This window comes from Drosophila teissieri, chromosome X, assembly GCF_016746235.2.
Source record: "Drosophila teissieri strain GT53w chromosome X, Prin_Dtei_1.1, whole genome shotgun sequence".
Lineage (NCBI taxonomy): Eukaryota > Metazoa > Arthropoda > Insecta > Diptera > Drosophilidae > Drosophila > Drosophila teissieri.
In genome coordinates this window covers 1,531,353-1,550,001 of record NC_053034.1, presented here as the reverse complement: position 1 = coordinate 1,550,001, position 18,649 = coordinate 1,531,353, and the positions used below count along the sequence as shown (strand labels likewise).

Below are 18,649 nucleotides of genomic sequence, written 5' to 3'. Positions count from 1 at the left end.
TGCTATCTGAGGGCAGTCAGGTGCCATAATTGTTTGGCCGGTGACAACTGCTCCCTGCGCCCTGCTCCCCAACCTCCACCCACCTGGACTCCTGGGGAACTTGTGCAGCTGCTACTCCTGCTACTCCTCCGCCTTCCTCGTCTCGAAATCCGATTCAGATTTGCCGCCAACTGCTCATCGAATAAATTTCGGTGTTTTGGCATTTCTTGACCACAAACACACACACACGCAGGCACACACACACACACACACGCAGTGCACTTTGTTGGGGCTTTTAATTGTGGGGTAAAAATGTGGAGGAGCCTGCTCGAGTTCGCCAGCGGGAAGTGGGCCGAGCAAGTGGGTCGCAGGGTGAGAAATAGGTGCCATTTTTTGTCCTGCCGCACAAATTTGTCTTTAGTAAGCGGGCAAAATGACAAGTCAACTTAAAAACTTGGCCAAGGCAGCCGGAAGTCGGCGCACACTGGGCTCAAACCCAAATGGGATGGTGGGAATAAAGGTTTCTTGGCTCGAACGTATGCCTAAGTGCTGCGACTTGTGGCATGGCACCAGTGTGCTCGCTGCTCGCTGCTCGGAGTTCTTGAGGCAGCCTGCTGTGCGACTACTGGAGCCAGCCACCATCCACCATCCAGCACAGAAGGGTTCCATGGTGAACTGGGCCGGGCGGTTGGGGGGAGCGTCTTGTAAATTATTGCAAAAAGCAGGCTGCAAATTAATGATAACGACCCGGTCGACACCTTCACCCCGGCCACCGCCCAGCGCAGAGTGCCCGCCACACACACAGGACTTTCGAAGGGGGGTGGACTCCAAGGGAGGCAGCGACCTAAGTGACATGAAACAACCAACTACTTAGTGTAGTGTGCGCAGGGGAAAAGCTCGGAAAAACGGAAAAACTTAAGTACACATGTACACATACAAAGCGGCTTCTTTTCGGCCGTGCTGACTTGACTCCTCCGGCGACTGCAGTTCGCAGCTGGGATAGAGAAGCGCCTCCTGCTGCTCCACAACACGCACACTTGTGATAGCCGGTTATTTATGGAGGCGACTTTTTCGTCAGCTATCAGATGGCTGCCAAACGCTATCTTCCGGCGACAGTGCGTCCAATTCCAATTCCCAGCCCCAGCAGACCATCGCCATTTGGAGGCATTTCATCGACGATATATGTACACGTAAGTCAGTCTAGTGTCAGATTTCTATAGGAAAACGATTCGAAATGTGTCCGTCAAAATTTGTTGTGTGTATACTGCTGATTTCGGTAAGCGCCGAGTCGGGCTCGGAATCGCAGGCGAGCCAGCTGCAGGTGCAACCGACGCCCAGTGGAAAGGAGCCCAGTCCATCGGACTTTCAGTTCCTGGTCACCGGTGGCTATCGGCCGGAGTCCAACGACCTGGTCAAGTACGCGGTCTCGCTGCGCATGGGCAAGCCGAAGAAGTTCTTCGGGGACAACCACTTCTGCTCGGGCGTGATCTTCAGCCAGCGGGTCATTCTCACGGCGGCCCATTGCATGTACAGCAAGTGAGTAGGGTCAAGTGCGGTGTGGTTTTGGGAATATTTGGAAGGTGCTGATCAGTGGACTCCTCCAGTCGGCGCAAGCTGAAGCCCAAGCGGCTGATGGTCGTTGCGGGGACGCCAAGGAGGCTGGTCAAGGGCGATACAACGCAGATTATGGAATCCGAGGTGCTGCTGCCGCATCCCAAGTACAACAAGGGCAAGTCGCAGAAGTACGACGTCGGCCTGATCCTGATGAAGGAGGATCTCAGTCTGGGCGCTGCCGTTGCCACCATATCCCTGACCAACAAGGCTCCGGTCTCCGGCGTCAAGTGCTCCATCGTCGGCTGGGGCACGGTCATTCAGGTCAGCATAGTTTGCGGAGTAACTTGTGGTGGTACTTTGCGTCCTTAAGCTCCCATCCTTCCTTACGCAGTTTGGCCCACTGCCGGATGAGGCCATCAACGGCGATGTGCAGATCCTGCCGGACACCTTCTGCGAGAAGCTGCTGGGCTGGTCCAACGTGGGCATGCTCTGCGCCCACGACAAGGAAAACTCCGATGTGGACAGCTGCCAGGGCGACTCGGGCGGACCGCTCATCTGTGACAACATGGTGACGGGCCTCGTGTCCTTTGGCATGGGTTGCGGCGAGCCCGATTCGGCTGGGATCTACACCGATGTCTACCACTTCCGGGATTGGATCACCCAGAACTCCTGCCCCCTGGGCACACGACCTGCGTGGACGCTGCTGCTGCTGCTGCTGCTCCTGGTGCTGGTCGGTGCCGGCTCACCGGCTAGTGCAACTAGTTGACCTGCCAGCCAGCCTGCAAACCTCCGAGCCTGCATACGACAAACCAAAATTGACTAAAACCAGCGGGCATGACCTGTCATCCATGGATGTGGATGTGGATGTGGATGTGCTTGTGGATGTGAAGGCAGGCAGCGAAGGCGGTTGCCAAACGAGGCCATGGCGATGACGATGGCGAATGGCGAATTGTGGTGCATGCCGCGCCATTACCCGCGCACACGTGCACACAAACGCAATTGCCGTTGGGTGGGCGCACGGTTTATGGTTACGCTGATGCAGATCCGCATCCAGTGTTTGTGACAGCAATTATCGCATCACCACCGACGACCCTGCTCCCCCAGCTCTCCCCTGCTCCCCTGGTGGCTGGCCACAGGGCACACGCATGGCAGCAGGCAGCTGGCAGCTGGCAGCGAAGACAATATGCAACAATTCGCGCTGGTTAGTTTGGGCACTCGCCAACTGTTGATTAGGCCAATTAGCGGCAGCCAATTGTCTGCCAATGGTCTGGGACTGCTCCTGATAGCGGCGTGTGGCCTTCTGGATGCCAGGTGACCGTGGACAATGGCCCATGACCAGCGAGCAAGAGCAACGAGCAACGAGCCCCAAACGAATCTCGGTTAGAAATCAGTGCGGAAGCATGTTGATTTGTTATCAGCAATGCAATTAGTAATCGCACACGCACACTCCCAATCACTGGCACATGAACGTACGCTGGCAAAGCGACGGAGACGGAGACGGAGATGGAGACGGAGTCCTCAGCCACACAAGTCACGAACGTGTCCCGTTCTCAGAGTAGGACCCAGCACCCAGGACCCAGGACCCGTCCAGGCTCCAAGCAAGCTCTGCCTCGCCGCCAGACGACAAAACAATGCTGAATTGATGTGGCACTCCGAGGGACGAGCCCCAGCTGACTACCCCATCTCGCCCAGAGGCAGGCGACCAGGCCAGACTATGCCAGACCAGACCAGAGACATGCTTACAGACATTCAGACATTCAAACATTCAGACATTCAGACGACATTCGCAATCAGGTTTGTCATTTCACAGTCGTATTGTGTGCCGTTCAAGTGTTCATAATGAATTTAATCGCGTATGTTTATTGCTCACTTTGCCACGGCTCTGCTTCACTCTGTTCGTCCTGCCCAGCCTGGGCCTCCATAAACATCCCCATCCCCATGCCCATCCCCACTTCCATGCCCACTCCCAAGCCCACTCCCATGCCCATCCTGGCCAACAAGTTGTTGTTTTCTTGGCCTCGTGGCGGAGTCGACACTTTATCATTTTGTCACGCTTCTTGTTTACCAAGTTGGCTCGTCAGCGCCCTCGTTCTTCTGCATATTGATTCAGCATTGTTGTTTCCCATGCCCCACATGTCCGCATGTCCGCGTGTGTGTTTGTGTATTTGGCTAGGTCCTGTCCCTGGAATGTCCTGGTCCGCTCTGCTCCTGCTGCTCCTGCTGCTTCTGCTGCTGCTGTTTTTGCGCCCCCGGCCGTAAATTGTTTGCATATATTAGACACATGCCTTAAATTGCATTTCATTGCAAGGGAAGTTCATTTGAGAATAATTGCAGTTAAACTTGACATCGTAGTTGTCTGATTGCGGAGCGCCGTCCGGAGTGAATCCAGTGACCAGAGGTGACCCACAAGTGAACAGGAAGAACTCAAATGGGATGGGCGTCTTGGCGTTGGCAAAACCGTTTCATTTCATCTTCACATTTCCACCACATCCACCAGTCTGGTCGTTCAACTCCGCCTGATCAGAACGCGGTGCACAACCAAAGCCGGACGGAGTCCGAATCCGAGCCGTACAAGCGGCTTAGTTGCCGCGCAGAGGGATACGCGCCTGCTGACAAATCGACGGCTAAGCTGCAACGCCAACACGTCGACCGCAGGCAGGGTCGTTCCACCAGGACCACCAGGACCAACAGGACCACCATCCAAGCAGCGAGGAGCAGGACACGCGTCCCAGACCCATCCAAAACCCCGGTTGAGCAGAGCCCACCGAAATCACTATCAATTTGCGTTTGTAAATACATTTTAATGGCATTGCAAAGTGAGGCTGTGCTGATCCCTGAGCAGCGCCTGGCTAACCCAACCTGCCAACCTACCAGCCATCCTCCCACAGGCTTCGCCACGAGCAGCTCATCCCACTACGGTAATCAATTTGAACATTTAGGCGGAAAGCAGCCTCTGATGTGTGGATGTGGGATGGCGGGTTGTCGGGATATCGGGATGTTCCAGTGGAAAGGGGAAGGGGGCGGGGAAGGGGAGGGGGGCACCCAATGACACCGGAAATTCAAACTACTTCCTGTTTGGCGGTGGCATTCGTTAGCCGTGTTTCATTTTCGCTGGGACTCGCACTGGTCGGTCGGCTGATGGCTTGGCCTGCGATTTGATTTGTTTTCATTGTAACGAGCCTTTTATTAGCTCCACTGCCAGGCCACCATCCCATCCATCCCTTCCAGCTCGCCAACGAGTCCTTCGCAGCATCCCGATCCCTGCCCGATTCATCCCATCACGGCTGCTATATTGGCTCTATTGTTGTTTTAGCCACTGTGTCGTTGTGGCCCTGTTCGTTAAATGCAAACACCAAAAGGGTTTTCAGAAACAACAATCAACCAGCAGCTCCCTCTACCCCAACCCATGCCCATTCCCATCCCCACATACCCATCAGTCCACCCATCCGCAGACCAATCGCCCTGTGAAAAACCCCCGCCCCTTGGGTTCGCATGGCGGGCTGGGTCTGGATGGCCAGGATGGCCGGGATGGACGGGATGGGCGGTATGGGACCGACAGGAACGCCAGCGGCAGGCAACCCGTTTTCGATTCTCTTTGCCGAACCCTGACGGGCCACAGTGGAGGGCATTCAACTAGGAATTACAGATACTATCTCCACCAGTTTGGTAGCCATTTTCAGATAGCCTGAAATTAATATTTTCAAAATAGAGAAAGGCAATATACACTTGCAAACGGATTGGGAAAACATCATTTCTATTCATGAATCATTATGAAACATATGCTATTCGAGTGCCCCGTAAAGTATGCTTTTTTAATTGTCTGACATTTCGCGTGTGCCTGTGTCTGTGTGTGCCTGTGTCTGTGGGAGTGTGTGTGTGTGTGGGTGCTAGTGTCGGTGTGCCTGTGTGCGTGCGTCTGTCTGGGTGTGTGTGTGTGTGTGTGTGGGTGGGTGGGTGGTTGGGCGCTCGTTATTGTCAGTCTGTAGCAAAGCGATTTGCATACAAATTTGGCACGAAGTGTAAATATTTAAGCAGATACAAAGTGTGAGTATTAAATTTTTGATACTAATTAATTATGCATGTGTAAATTTTGCAATGAAAATTATTATAACGCCACATTTTGGCTGCCCTCCAGTGTGAGTGTGTGTGTGCGAGTGTGTCCGTGTGTATGTGCGTGTGTTTCAAGCGCCCAATTCAAATCAAATCAAATGTTTGACAAACAAGAATCGGAATCCGAGTCCGAATCCAAATCCAAATCCGAGTCAGAAGCGTTCATACCAACTGCATATGGCATTTTGCATTTTGCATTTTCGACATCATTTGTTTATCGCAGCAGTCGCACGCCCAACCGCACTTTTTGATTTTATTGGCCATCGGGCGCATAGTTGAGCTAATTATGTAATTGAATTGAGCAAATCATCCACATCCGGCCAGCAGGCGATGGAGCCGATGGAGCTGCTGGATTGGGGCAGAGAAGCAGGCGGAAGAACTCAGGACACAACACTTGGAGGGCAATAATAACAAAGCATTAGGTGCGAACAAATAGACAAACATGCTGGCAAGTTGGACAAAGCCAAGGATACAATGTAACTAACGCTTCGAATGGCGGGACTCAAGTTGATTGGGAACGCAATCGAGGAAGGGATTGCGAATGGAATAGGGATTGGATCTGCGTTGGGAGTCGGGATGGGAGGGGAATGGAGGCGAAGGTCGTGGCTCGGACACAACAGCAGCAGCAGACAAAGCTGTTCGCAAAGAGGATATCAAACAAGAAATTCTATTAAAACTTTTTCACTTTCGCCTCGCACCCCATATGCCCCCATAAGTGTTCCATTCAAAAGCCAAATATACCAATAAATAATTTACTACTCGTACAGTGGGGGTCGCCGCACAGCTCCTTTGTCCGCATTCTTAAAGCGCATTAGCCGCTCTCGTCCACTTCAAGTCGAGTAGGAGGCACAACTGGCCAGGGGGCAGGGCGATGATAGCTACAGCCACCCGTGCTGGGAGTGGGGGACTCAAGTATTCCACGAACTCGACCGCTTTGTACCCATCATTCGATTTTACACAAGTTGAACTTCATAATATATGGCGAAAAATGGTAAAAATGGTCACACAAGCCAAATAAATACTGTTTTGGTTAACTAATTATCCCAGCACAATATCCCTATCACTAATTTACTGATTTTGATAAAAAAAATTTTCCAATTTTTTGGCATTTTTTATAAGGGGTTACATCATCATTTTTTGCGAAAAATGACCGAAATTGAACATTTTAATCCGTGAACGCCATTCGACGGGGAATTTTATTACGAGTTCAACGATGTATGATATTCTATATTCAGATCAATATTTTGAATGCTGTGAATAAAAAACTGATAAAAATATTCGCAAAAAAACAGAAAAACTATTTTCGGCAAAATTTCCATATTTACGATTGGTATTTTCGGCATAACTTGGCTAAAAATGGTCAGAAAGTTAAAAGAATTACATTTTTTTACTCCTAATTACCCATACTAACCAACCATATCACTTATGGATCGACTTTGTAAAAAAAATTTTTGGCCAAATTTTCGCATTATTTGTAAGGGGTACCATCATCATTTTTTGCGAAAAATGGCCAAAATTCAACATTTTAAACATTGAACGCCATCCGGTGGGAAATTTTATTACGAGTTCAACGAGGTATGACATTCTATATTCAGATCAATATTTATATTTTTTTTGATCAAAAAACCAATTATTTTGGTACAAAAAATCAGGATTTTGCAAATATGGTTTCTTGAACTGGGATTTTGTATCGTAAGTTTCTTGAAAATCGTCCCACCGCCATAAAAATTACTGTCTTGTGCAACTAATAATTCCAACTAACGATCCCAAATCTGCTGATTATAAAAATTCTTTTTTTTTCCCAAAATTGTGTGGTATTTGGAGCTTTACTTCCGAAGTTGTGATCAAAAGTCTAATTTTCTTGGGCGGCAAGTGGGAATAAAACTAAGACTTGGGTATTTTCGAGTTTTCCGTAGCTTGGAACTAAAATATTTTGAAAGGTTTTTATTTGGCGCAGCCGAGGAAAACCAAAGACTACCCTGCTCCAACTGGCCGAGCAAGTATCTGTCTGCGAAAGTGTAATCTATGGCCCAGACCACTGCAGACTATTTGTATTAATTTGTTGTTGGTGACTGCGTGGTTGGCGTTGGCTGGCGTAGTCCTGCGAAACTATTGAAAGCGATGGGAGCAGCCTCGAAAAATGCGACCTCCAGCCAAAAGGCAGCGACCGAGCCGCGCCAACAGTCTAATAGAAAAGTTTCGGAGGAGGGCGCATGGGGCATGTGGCATGGGGCAGCGCAATCCGCGCCAGCCGCCGATGCAGGCGAGGCTGCACCTGATGCGCTGGCTGCAGAATGCATGTGGAGGAGCCCGTGGCCAGCTTAATTGTTTTCAATTAACAAGCAAATTGGATGTTTTTGTCTGCGTGGCAGCGGCAACCTCAGCAGCCCTTTGATTAATTAAACAACATTATTTTAGCTTCGTTGCTGAAAGCAATGCGGCCAATCGCCCTCCTCAAAAGCGAGCAACAGAAATATTTTTAACCCATCAGCGGATGGGGAAACCGATGTGGATCCCTTGTTAAGTGCGCATCATGGGGTTAAGGATAATCGCGGGTGTTAGTTAACTTATTTTTTCCCGTACTTGATAAGCCGATAAACTGATAAACTAAACGCGAAGCTGGCCACGAGGCTCTTTCATGCTTTGATTCTAAATTATTCACACGCCTCTCCACTGAATATTCACAGCCTGCAATAGATCGGAGGCAGACATGGCCGGGCCATTATGGCAATCACTGGCAACTCGCAGCAGCTATTAAGCGGAGCATAACGGATGGCGGAGAACTTGCAAAGCGTTTCATCCAATTAGAGAGTGTTGTTTCATTGTTAATTGCTCCATCAGCATCGAGCATCTGCGGACGGGGACGGGGACGGGGACGGGGACGGGGACGACAACGGCAACGGAGGACGAGGACGAGGACGTGAACTTGGCGGAGGCAGCTTTTCAAGTTTGGCCGGTGCGGAGCGCATTCCCAATGAGCTGTAATTAACTTTATCCGAAAATCTTCGCAGCCGGTGGCCGGGAGTAGAAGCTGAGTCACCCAGCCAGCTGATGGCGGATGGCGGATGGCGGATGGTGTCCGCATCAGAGCAACCAGGAACACCGCTCCTGTGCTGGCGCTTTCATCAAGTTAGCAAGTCAAAGTTGCCACGTTGGCTGGTTAGTGGCCAGTGCGACGGCGTCCGGTTTGCCGGCAACCAGCTCGTCGGCTGCGGGCGGGGTGGATTCGCTTAAAGATGCCCTAATTTATGGGCGCTTTATGTGGGGCAATCCTTTTCGACACCGTCGACCGTCGACCGTCGAGTCCTGGCTGGCTGGTCACTTGAGGCGTTTGAGCACACACACACACACACACAATCACTTCGGCCAGTTCAACCGTGTTAGCTTGAGCTTGTTTTGCTTTCAGACATTTCCTCCTTCGCTCGGAGGACGGCTGGAGGTGTGCGGTAGCCCCATTGTTGTTCCCGGATCTGTTTCCTGATTATTTTTGTAATTGTTGTTTAAGTTGTTGTGGCTCGAACAACCGCAATCACTTCTTAGTGGAGCCGCCTTTGGGCGGGCGTGATTTAATTGAAATCAATTAGCGGTAATGAGTGGTCATTAAGCTGGCTTAGTCCCTAGTCCTTCCTCAAATTCGTCAGTTCATTCGTTTTTTACGCTCCGGCCATTTTAATTCGACACTTTACTTCATTGCTGGGCAGATGGAACCCGGCTCGAGCAGGCTCATAAGTTCGAGGCTTGTTTAAATGGAATTTAATGCAAATTGAACGCAAACTTTTCCAAATACATTTCAATTAGGAACTAGGGGGAGGGGAAGGGGGAGGGGGATGCTCTGCCGAAGCAATCACTAACAATAACAAATTAACTGGACCGCCAGCAAGCTCCAAGCTCCAAGCTCCAAGTTCCGAGCTCCGCACTCAACCCAGTCCAGTCCAGTTCACATATTAAATGAAGGCATAACATTTGCCATCCACAAACGCACCAAAAGTATTTCCCCACCCCCCGTCGGCAGGCTGATAAGGGCGGCCAGGATGGGGACCCTGGATTGCCGGGTGGAGCATGGGGCGTGCAAAAGTGGCGGATGAGCAGTTGGTTGGTCGCACTTAGAAGTGCGCGGGACAACAGGAGGAGGCCCAGCAGGGGCAGAGGATGGGCACAGGACGAAGGACGAAGGACGAGCGCAACTTTTTAACTGGGTTTTTAGCGTTGCCTATTTCGTATAGTGCTGCGGTTGGCTCAGTGTCGCTCCACTTGGCAAAACGTTACATCCTCTGCTTTGTCGACAGCCCTTTTTTTTGTAAATTGTTTTGCTGTTTATTGCAAAATTACACAAAAACAATGCACGTTGATGAAGACGCAGAAACAGAAACTAAAAACAGACACTGAAGCCCAGCAAGAGGCACTTGGCTGACTTGAGAAGGTCGAAGCAGGGCATACCCTAGCTGATCGAAGGTGTTCGAAAGTGTGTACAAATTCGTATTGAATCGCTTCGCTTTCGTTTGCCTGCTTTTTGCCGCAAGTAAGCACAAGGTAGCCTCAGAATCGGCATGAACCTTGATCAAATAGGCAAATCTACTTAAATGTAACGTATATCGGGCGTATTTAGCCCATTTAGTGTTGCAAATTGGAATACCCTCGAAAAGGGTACAAAGCATAAGCCAAGCAGCAGACGAGACGGCCAAATGATGATGATGATGGTGATGGTGATTGTGATTGTGATGACGTTGGTTGCGACGTCGAAGAGGAAAGCACAGAGTACCAAAGCGAAGGCAAAAGCAAAGGCAAAAGCCTCAAAACAAAGGAGATAGCTGCGTGGACTGGTGGGGGGCAGTGGTGGTCGTCGTAGTCGTAGTCGCAGTCGTAGTCGTAGTCAGTGCAACTGGAGGCCACCAGGAACAGCAGAAACAGCAGAAGCAGCAGAATCAGGCAGCGAGCGCAGCAGCAGCAGCACAAAATAAAAACTTTCCGAAATGGGAAAACTTTTTTCTCCAACGAGGACACACAGGCGGGAGACGAAGGACGTAAGGGGGCGGCAACGACCAGTAACGAGCCAAGTTGAAATATCTTTATTGTGTATCAAACCATTTGTATTAATTAGAAGCGGTAGCGCCGGCAAAATAATTACAACAATGCAAAGGGAAGCAAAAGGGACAAAAACCAATTGCTCCTCCGTCCGGAGAATCGCAGAGAATATTCAGTCGAGCCGTGGACTTCCACTGGCCATGTAAATACGTGGCCCTCTGCTGTGCCTGTGCCCCATGTCCCATGCCACATGCCACATGCCCCATGCCCCATGCCCAGCGGAACCGAGGGCAATTCGAACTGGATCAGCTGGGGAATAAAATGGATTTGGAACTGCAACAAGAGTGCAAGTACCAGTGCCCATAGCCGTGCCAGTACCAGGACGAGTACCAGGACCAGTGCCAGTAGCAGAGGAAGAGGATAAGGATAAGGAAAAGGACCAGTGGAGGGTGGCCCAATATGAAATCTAAAGCAGCCAGCGGAAATTCGAGCCAAGCCGGGTGATAATAAACTTATTTACTGCATAGTTTACGTACTGCAGATATCACTCATACGACATGGTGCCGTGCCGTGCTGTGCCGTGCCGAACATTCAACATGCACCCTGCTGTAAAGTGCGATACTGCTACAAGTTGCGAAAACGAACTGCGCCGGAGAAGCCCGGGACAAGTTAATGCGAGCACTCCCCCAATCGCACAAACATATCTCTATCCCCATCCACATCCCCACATCCCCAGATGCCCGGAATACCCTCGACTGGGCACGGATATGGATATGGATATGGATATGGAAGTGAATATGAATATGGGAATATGGGGTGGATGTGGGATGTTGGATGTTGGATGTGTATCGAATAGACGCATGATACAGCTAGTGAAATATAAGTACGTACAAGCATAATGCGATCGTAAAAAGGCTTTTCATTGCGAGCATAAAGTATTAAGCTACTTTGCAGCATCTTTGCATGCATTACCAAGGATAATACACAGACAAACGTCGCCGGCCTGCTCAAGTGCCACTTCCACTCCCACTCCCATTCCCTACTCCCCATTCCCATTTCCAGCTCCCAGCCACTCGGCAATAACGGAATCACGTCTCTCCGCCAGCCAGATTAGCACGAGTTTATGCAGCCAGGCCAGTTGCCTCCTCGGAGCGTCTGCAGCGCATGGGAAGACGCTTCTCGGCCAGAAATCTTACCCCAGCCGATCCAGCGAGAATGCCTCGCGAAATTGAATCCGCCGGGCGAAGTGAAATTGGCATTGGCTCAGTGGATGGGTGGAGGACCATGGTCGTAGTTATGAAATCCTTTGCTGCGCCTCATCCCCCAGAAGCGAGTTTTCGAACTCCAGGATGCGATTCCCACACGGACGAACGGACTTACAAGCGCTCGCAAGTGGCCGATGATATATTTTATTGCCACGTCCTTGTGGCCACACGGAGACGCTCTAAGTTAGACGCCACTTGCATATGGACACAAGGATTCGGACTCCGAGTCCGAGTTCGAGTCTCGAGTAAATACATTTTTGCGAGGCGCCCGCTTGTTTATTTGGCTGCGACTTTAGCCCGGTTTCAGTTTCAGATTCATTTTCATTTTCAGTTAACTTCACTCCTTCCGCACTTCACTCAGGCACTCCCACAACGACACCAGCACACACAAACACACACACAGACACATACACACACACAGTTCCTGGCAGGACACCCACGCAAACTCGTGCACACACACTGCTCAGTTGGACGGCCGGCGACATTTTCGTTTTGGCATTTCGCATGCAATTTGCGGTTCATTGATTCGGAAGTTTTCCCATTTAACTTAAGCCTCTTTAACAATCCTATTGACGCAAATTTCTACTTACCGTTGCCCGGGCACTTGCCGCCGCAGTGGAACCGATACCACCGACGCCACCGATGCAGATGGGGCACGGCCACCCACCCACACGGAAACGGAACAGATGCCTTTGCAAGTGCTCCGGTCGGTGGGTCGGTCGGTCGGTCAGTCAGTCGGTCCCCTTGTGCCCTCCATGCCATTGATTGCCGTTCACCTCAGTGTCCACTTAGTCCGGCACACATCCCACATCCCACATCCCACATCCCCATCCGAACTCATCCAAATCCCATTCCCGCCCAGCAGCTTGGCGATGGGGGAACCATTCAGCCTGCTCGATAATTATAATAATGTGTGACGGACCTGCCTCCAGATGGCATCGCTGCTGACACGCATGAAGTCCTGCGGTGCAAACGGGGGCAAAAAGCCCCTTGATCTGGTTGACAAAGCAGTCTCCAAAGTTAATGAATTAGGCAAGTCTGATTTTGACAGTCAAAACGACAACGAAATGTTCCACCTTTGCACGCGAACAGCTTAAGCTGGAGGAGTGGCACCTAGCCACCTAGGCGGGAGTAGACTAGGAGTAGTCCCGAAGGAGCACTCGCAGCCGCTGCTGGGGGATCATCAAAGTAACCGTCTCTCCAGGCGGCAGGCACATTAGCAACAGCATCACTATCCGTATCATCGATGAGCTGGCCGTCAGGGAGCGCAGAAGGAGCGGGACGAGGAGCCGGGAGCCGGGAGCCAGGAGCCAGGCGCCACAAGGACATGCGCCGACTAGCCGGATTGGATGCCAAAGGAGCAGTAAACCAAAGCGCCGCTCCAAGGGCAGGTGCATTGTGCAATCTTTTGGTATTTTGTTGGCTTTGCACATTTGGCGTAATGCCAAAACACAATAAAAAATGAGCAAACGCGGGGCTGAGGATGCGGGCGAGGCTGAGCATCCAGGAGCAAGTGGAGAAAAGTGGAGCGGAGTGGAGCGGAGTGGAGCGGAGCGGGGGTTTCAAGCAAAACAACTGCGGCAGACGATGGCGAAAACAAAAAGACAATGCCAACTTGACTCGACTCGACTCGACTCAACTCAACACCTGAGGAAGGCAAACACTTGAAGACGCGAAGCGGGAACCCCATTTTCCGCCATCAGGGCGATGAGCACCGGGATGAGCAGCGAGGACGTGCATTCATTCAAATCGACTCGGAGCCCCTCGCTCCCTTGCCCACTCGACTCTTCGCATGGAATTCATTTTAATGCACAGGCGGGCCAGGCTGGTCGTCCCAGCCAGGAAACGATTGCAGGCAGAGTCTGTGGGACAGACACGGACGGGGGATGGGGAGTGGGGAGTGGATGGGTCGGATGTTGGATGTCGGATGTCGGATTCAAAGCCAGGAGTGAGAGTCGCTTAAGGGTGCGTGTGGTGCGCCAAGATGTGGGTGCTCCTCCTCGGCACTCCGCGGCCTTAAACGGCCAAAGTGCAATCCAGAAACACAACACAAACAGTCAAAGGAGCTGCAGCTGGCGCAGCAAGGACTACGGAGGTCCTGTGCTGCCAGCTAAACGCAAAGCACCGGCTACAGTCGAGCCAAGTCAAGACCGAGTCTATAATTTTTGTTGTGGTTCCTGTCTATTGTCTATTGTCTCTCGCCGCCCTGCTCCCTTTATCTTCCAGCAAACTGGTCTCCTTCGCCAAGGGCAGCCCCTTCTCCGTCTCCGTCGCCAGCTCCGTCTCCAGCTGTAGCTCCTTTGCTCCTTGGCTCCTGGCTGCTCCGCGAGCTGGGGAAATGAGCCATTCGCGTGAATTACTGAAATCGGATCTTGGCCGCCCCGCTCCCCAGCGGACCGTACTTGACTCATGGCTGTTGCACGTTCTTAAAGCTTAAAGCCAGATGTGATGGTGAATGAGTGCCGAACAAGGTCCAATCCGATCCGCCGATTTGTTCATATAGCTAGCTCTATAATCTCTATAAAAATCGCTGAGGGATTAGAAGAGTCAACATAACTTTGATCTTCGGATACATATTTGGAAATATGGGCACAAGACTGTAGATCAAGTAAAGTAGTATGTATTATTCATATTCATTTCCAATTTTATTAGGGCTGACGACTTTAACACAACCTTTTGATTCAAAAGGCCTAAACTGCTTGTCATAGTGAGCATTTCTTGTTATTCGCCTGAACATTGACTACTTTTATTTATCTGATTACTAGCTTATCGTATATTTCTAGATAAATGGTTGAGAGGGCATACATAAGGTTATTATTAACAAAATAAATTCCTGAATTGTTTGATTAAAATGCTTCTATTCCTATCAGTTCTTTGCATTTCCAGAACTAGTGGTCCACTCTTGGTCTACTTAATGTGCCCTTCAATCCCCTATTAATTCGAACTGAAACTTTGGTGGCTCTCGATTTTTGTGTTTCATTGCCGGTCATCCTAAGACTTCAAAAATTTTCGAAGCCATTAAAAGCCCAAGGGCGACCGCTGCATCTACATCCGCATCCGGAGGCGACGATCTGCCAACTGACTCCGGCTGGAGTCGGTGTCTTCCCTATTGTTCCGGTCCTCGGGCGAATGTGGAGTGAAAGCTGCCTCAGATGTGAGTAAAAGCTTCTAAAAACAGAGCGCCTGCGTCGATTGAGTGGCTCTCAGAATTGTGGGTGGTGCCAAAAGTAGCTTGAGTGCTTTCCTTTGAGATATGAATGGTTTACTTAATAGGTATTTTTCAAAGGCTACCTGGTGTCCAAGTCGCTGGATGAACTGGTGATCCTAAGCACTGGTATCCTTCTGTCAATTGCTGCCAAGTTCTATTATTTTTTCTAGCTAATTCAAATCGCGCGCCCAAATAACAAATGCACTATCGATAGATCCCGATTGATATTGTGTGACCAGTCGGCGTGCACGGTTGCACGCCACGCGGACTATCGAAATGTGCGTTATCGATGTGTGGCCGTTTATCGATGCAGTTTTATAAACAGAATTCTAAAGTACAACAAAAGCACAAATTGAGCAGCTGGCGCACGAAAAAGCACCCAACTCGGCCCCGCTCGCACCTCGGCATCTCCTGCGGCGGGAGGCGCAGCGCCCAGACCCGCGCCTCCGCTCCCTTCAAGGAAATCGCTTTGCGCCCGCCAAGCAATTATGCAAGTTGCAGCAGCGGATCTAACTGTACTCGCCGCCAGTGGAACAGCAAGAGGAGGAGGAGTGGGAGCCCCCCGGGCCCGAGCCCATGACCCTTGACAACCCGGGGCAGGCACCGCCACCGCTAGAAGACGAGTCCACACAATCGGTGAGTAGGTGGCCACCAGTGGCGCCACCACTGACCAGGCGACACAGACTAACCCTTCCACTGCCGCCTGCAGACATGAACCAGAGACATTCCGAACCATTCTACATATCGCCCCGGCTGTTCGACAACCGGCGTCTAAAGCGGCGTCGTGGTCGGTGGATGGAACGCCTGCTTGAGCACCAGCGTATCTGCATGGCACGGATGCGCGCCCAAGCGGCTCTCGCCTCCAAGACTGACCGGCAGCTGTCCCAACTGCAGCGGCGCCATGTGGCTGCCACTCTGCAGGCGGACGTGACCATCGACCTGCTGTCGGACGACGATGACACTCCATCGGCTGGACAGTCCACGGCAGCTGGCCACAATCGCCTCCTGATTCCTGTCCCTAGGCACAGCTTGCACCGGGCACCCAGAGTGGGCAGAAGACAGGCGCCGCGCAGAGCTGTCATCCACTCACACCCCGTGACCGAGAGCATCCTGATAACCAGCGACGACGAGCACAACGAGCAGAAACCCAGCAGCACGCTAAGAGTGCGCTCCCAGCTCTCCATGCGCTCGCCGCCACCACTCGCACCGCTCACACAGTCGGAGACCATCGAAGAGGTAACTGTTTCGTTGGTGCCGCGCACCTCCACCACTGCCAACTGCCAGACGCGAGTGTCAGGCCACGCCAAACCCTGTCGAGCGTCCACGGTGGCCAGCAATGGGTTCGTCATCGCCGAAGGCGGGGAGGGTGGCAATGAAACGGGCTGTTTTCTGGAGGTGGACGTGGGCGGGGGCATCACAGCCACGCTGCCGGACGAGACGACCGTTCACACGGTCATCGCCAACCGTATTTATGAACTTTCGCTGAGCAAACTACGCGAAGGCCTGGCCTTTAGTGGAGTGCCGGAGTACACGCACGACCTGATGCCGGAACAGCTGCAGAAACTGTCGCCGGCATTGCGCGCCAAAGTGGCGCCCTTGGTGGCTCCCTCGCCGCCCACGCCCATCTCCCTAAAACTGTCCAGCGACCTCAGCATATCACTGATCTCAGACGAAGACGACTGCGAAAGCACCGGTACACATGCCAACGGAGGAGACGGCACCGAACCAGTACACCCTGTCGTGGTCGCTGCAGCGGAGGCGCACGCCGCCGCCAAGCTGCTCAAGCAGCAGCAGCCACAACTCTCGGTGGTGCAACATCTGCAGTATGTGGGCGGCGGACTCGCAACACCAGTGGCTCTGGCCCTTCCGGTGATGGCAGCGAATCCGACCTCGTCCGCTTCCGTCGTTGCCTTGCCGCTGCAGCTGCCGCGACGCCGAAAGCTGGGATGAGCTGGATGACTGATGACTGAAGACCAGCCAGAACCGAGTCCCCATCGCCATAATATCATTCCCCGAGCCGGACGCACGGCATAGACTTTAACTAGCAGTGGCTAGAAGTGCAAATATGAACGTAGGTTTAGCGACAACACATCACTGCTTCCCAGTTATCCTTGAATCCGCGACTAGTCACATTGTCCGGTTGATTTTTGATTCCTTCCCCTCTCTCCCAAGCACCTTCTCTCTCCATCTCACTCACTCACAGTTGCCCATTAATCTCCCTGTCTCTGTCATTCTCATATTTTAAGCTTTAAATGAAACGAGACGACAACGTACAAATGAAAGTAGAAAAGCATCAACCCACATATACCCATATACATTGTTGCGAAAAAAACACAAATTTCAAAAGATTATAAGAGGGAGTAGAAAATTTGAAGCGAGTGAGAAAGGTGAGCCCAATATTTATAAAGTACAAGTAGTTAGCCTAAGATATACTATGTATATGTACATTTGATCTAGTGTATCATACATGGTTGAATCACGTCGTGTAATCCGTCGCAGTCCGCCGTCTGTATTACATTAGCTGATCACCAAATCGGAATAAATTTTCATTGTATATACATGTACACCCGCTGTGAGAGAAGAAGGGTACAATACGTTCGCTACAATCAAGGTTCGTTTCGGCAAATGACGGAAATGCGTCGGCTTCTTTCCACCAAACGCTTCTTGAACCACGATTGATCTCTGGCCAGGATCTCGTGGGTGAACTCGTACCGCGCCAGCGCACTCATGATGTAGAGCGAGCGTCGCGGCAGGAGCAGATCCGCAGAGTGGCTGGCAGAATTGGGATCCTTGGTCACTCGCTTCAGTCGCATTACGCAGTCGCTGAGGAGGCTGATTCCCGCGATGGTGTTGCCGCAGAACTGCCGAGTACAAATGGGTAAATGAGAATGGAAACGCGTTGCATCTTCCACGGTCCAACTCACTCGAGTGCTGTCCACGTGCGGCTTGATCACGCCAGAGTCAGCCAAGTCCAGGATGTGGACAAAGGGCATCCCCTGGCCACCGAAGGCGGCTTGCGAGACGCGTTCCAGCATGGCCCGGTTTTCGGAAGACCACTTTCTGCGTTCAAGTTCGCGGTATCCGTGAATTGCCTGCAAGTGGTAAGATGTTTAGCCAGGTATACCAGACTATACTCATACCCACTTCATCCCAGTGGCTCGACTCGTACGGCAAGCGGCTGATGTGTGGCTCGATTTCCCGCATCAGTAGTTGCTCCTCTGGCGCTGTGATAAAGTCCCTGATGACCCGCATGTCCGATTCAAACTGGCGTTGCTCAGCGTGAGGCCACTGGCCGGCAAACTCCACCAGCCCGAAGCTGCGCGTCGAGACATCTGGGATCCTGGCTGCTCCCGGACAAACAACTCGGCGCAGGACAAGCATGTGTTGCATCACCTGTTTTTAAAGGTCTTCCGCCCAGTTATCGAGTGGCGCCATTCGATAGGCACATTCGCTTCACCGTCCTGCTGGTCGCCCGATTTCCAGAAGCAGGGTTAACACACACAACGGAGCT

At 51.5% G+C, this 18,649-nt stretch overlaps 3 protein-coding genes across 7 annotated transcripts; 2 read left to right on the top strand and 1 right to left on the bottom strand.

The window, feature by feature from the left end:
• Positions 1-1,191: 1,191 nt before the first annotated feature.
• On the top strand, positions 1,192-4,307 carry LOC122624102 (trypsin-1). Of its 4 annotated transcripts, none has more exons than XR_006326442.1 (4): positions 1,192-1,515; positions 1,584-1,854; positions 1,925-3,327; positions 3,886-4,307. XR_006326442.1 is itself a non-coding variant. In XM_043803544.1 (3 exons), exons 1-3 carry the CDS (start codon positions 1,214-1,216, stop codon positions 2,297-2,299), a joined length of 948 nt encoding a protein of 315 aa, XP_043659479.1. In that variant the 5' UTR covers positions 1,192-1,213; the 3' UTR covers positions 2,300-3,499. The 4 variants fall into 4 exon arrangements, 1 of the variants encoding a protein (XP_043659479.1); XR_006326441.1 differs by having other exon boundaries at positions 3,868-4,307; XR_006326443.1 differs by having other exon boundaries at positions 1,378-1,515; positions 1,571-1,854; positions 3,868-4,307.
• An 11,133-nt stretch (positions 4,308-15,440) lies between these two features.
• LOC122624500 (protein a6) lies at positions 15,441-17,702 on the top strand. Of its 2 annotated transcripts, XR_006326477.1 has the most exons (3): positions 15,441-15,774; positions 15,848-17,209; positions 17,385-17,702. XR_006326477.1 is itself a non-coding variant. In XM_043804099.1 (2 exons), the coding sequence occupies exon 2, from the start codon at positions 15,850-15,852 to the stop codon at positions 17,086-17,088; it is 1,239 nt and encodes a 412-aa protein (XP_043660034.1). In that variant the 5' UTR covers positions 15,441-15,774; positions 15,848-15,849; the 3' UTR covers positions 17,089-17,702. The 2 variants fall into 2 exon arrangements, 1 of the variants encoding a protein (XP_043660034.1); XM_043804099.1 differs by having other exon boundaries at positions 15,848-17,702.
• On the bottom strand, positions 17,507-18,528 carry LOC122624502 (alpha-ketoglutarate-dependent dioxygenase alkB homolog 7, mitochondrial-like). Its single transcript, XM_043804101.1, has 3 exons — positions 18,283-18,528; positions 18,063-18,230; positions 17,507-17,999 (listed from the first exon to the last, which is right to left on the bottom strand). The coding sequence occupies exons 1-3, from the start codon at positions 18,526-18,528 to the stop codon at positions 17,745-17,747; spliced, it is 669 nt and encodes a 222-aa protein (XP_043660036.1). The 3' UTR covers positions 17,507-17,744.
• Positions 18,529-18,649: the final 121 nt, after the last annotated feature.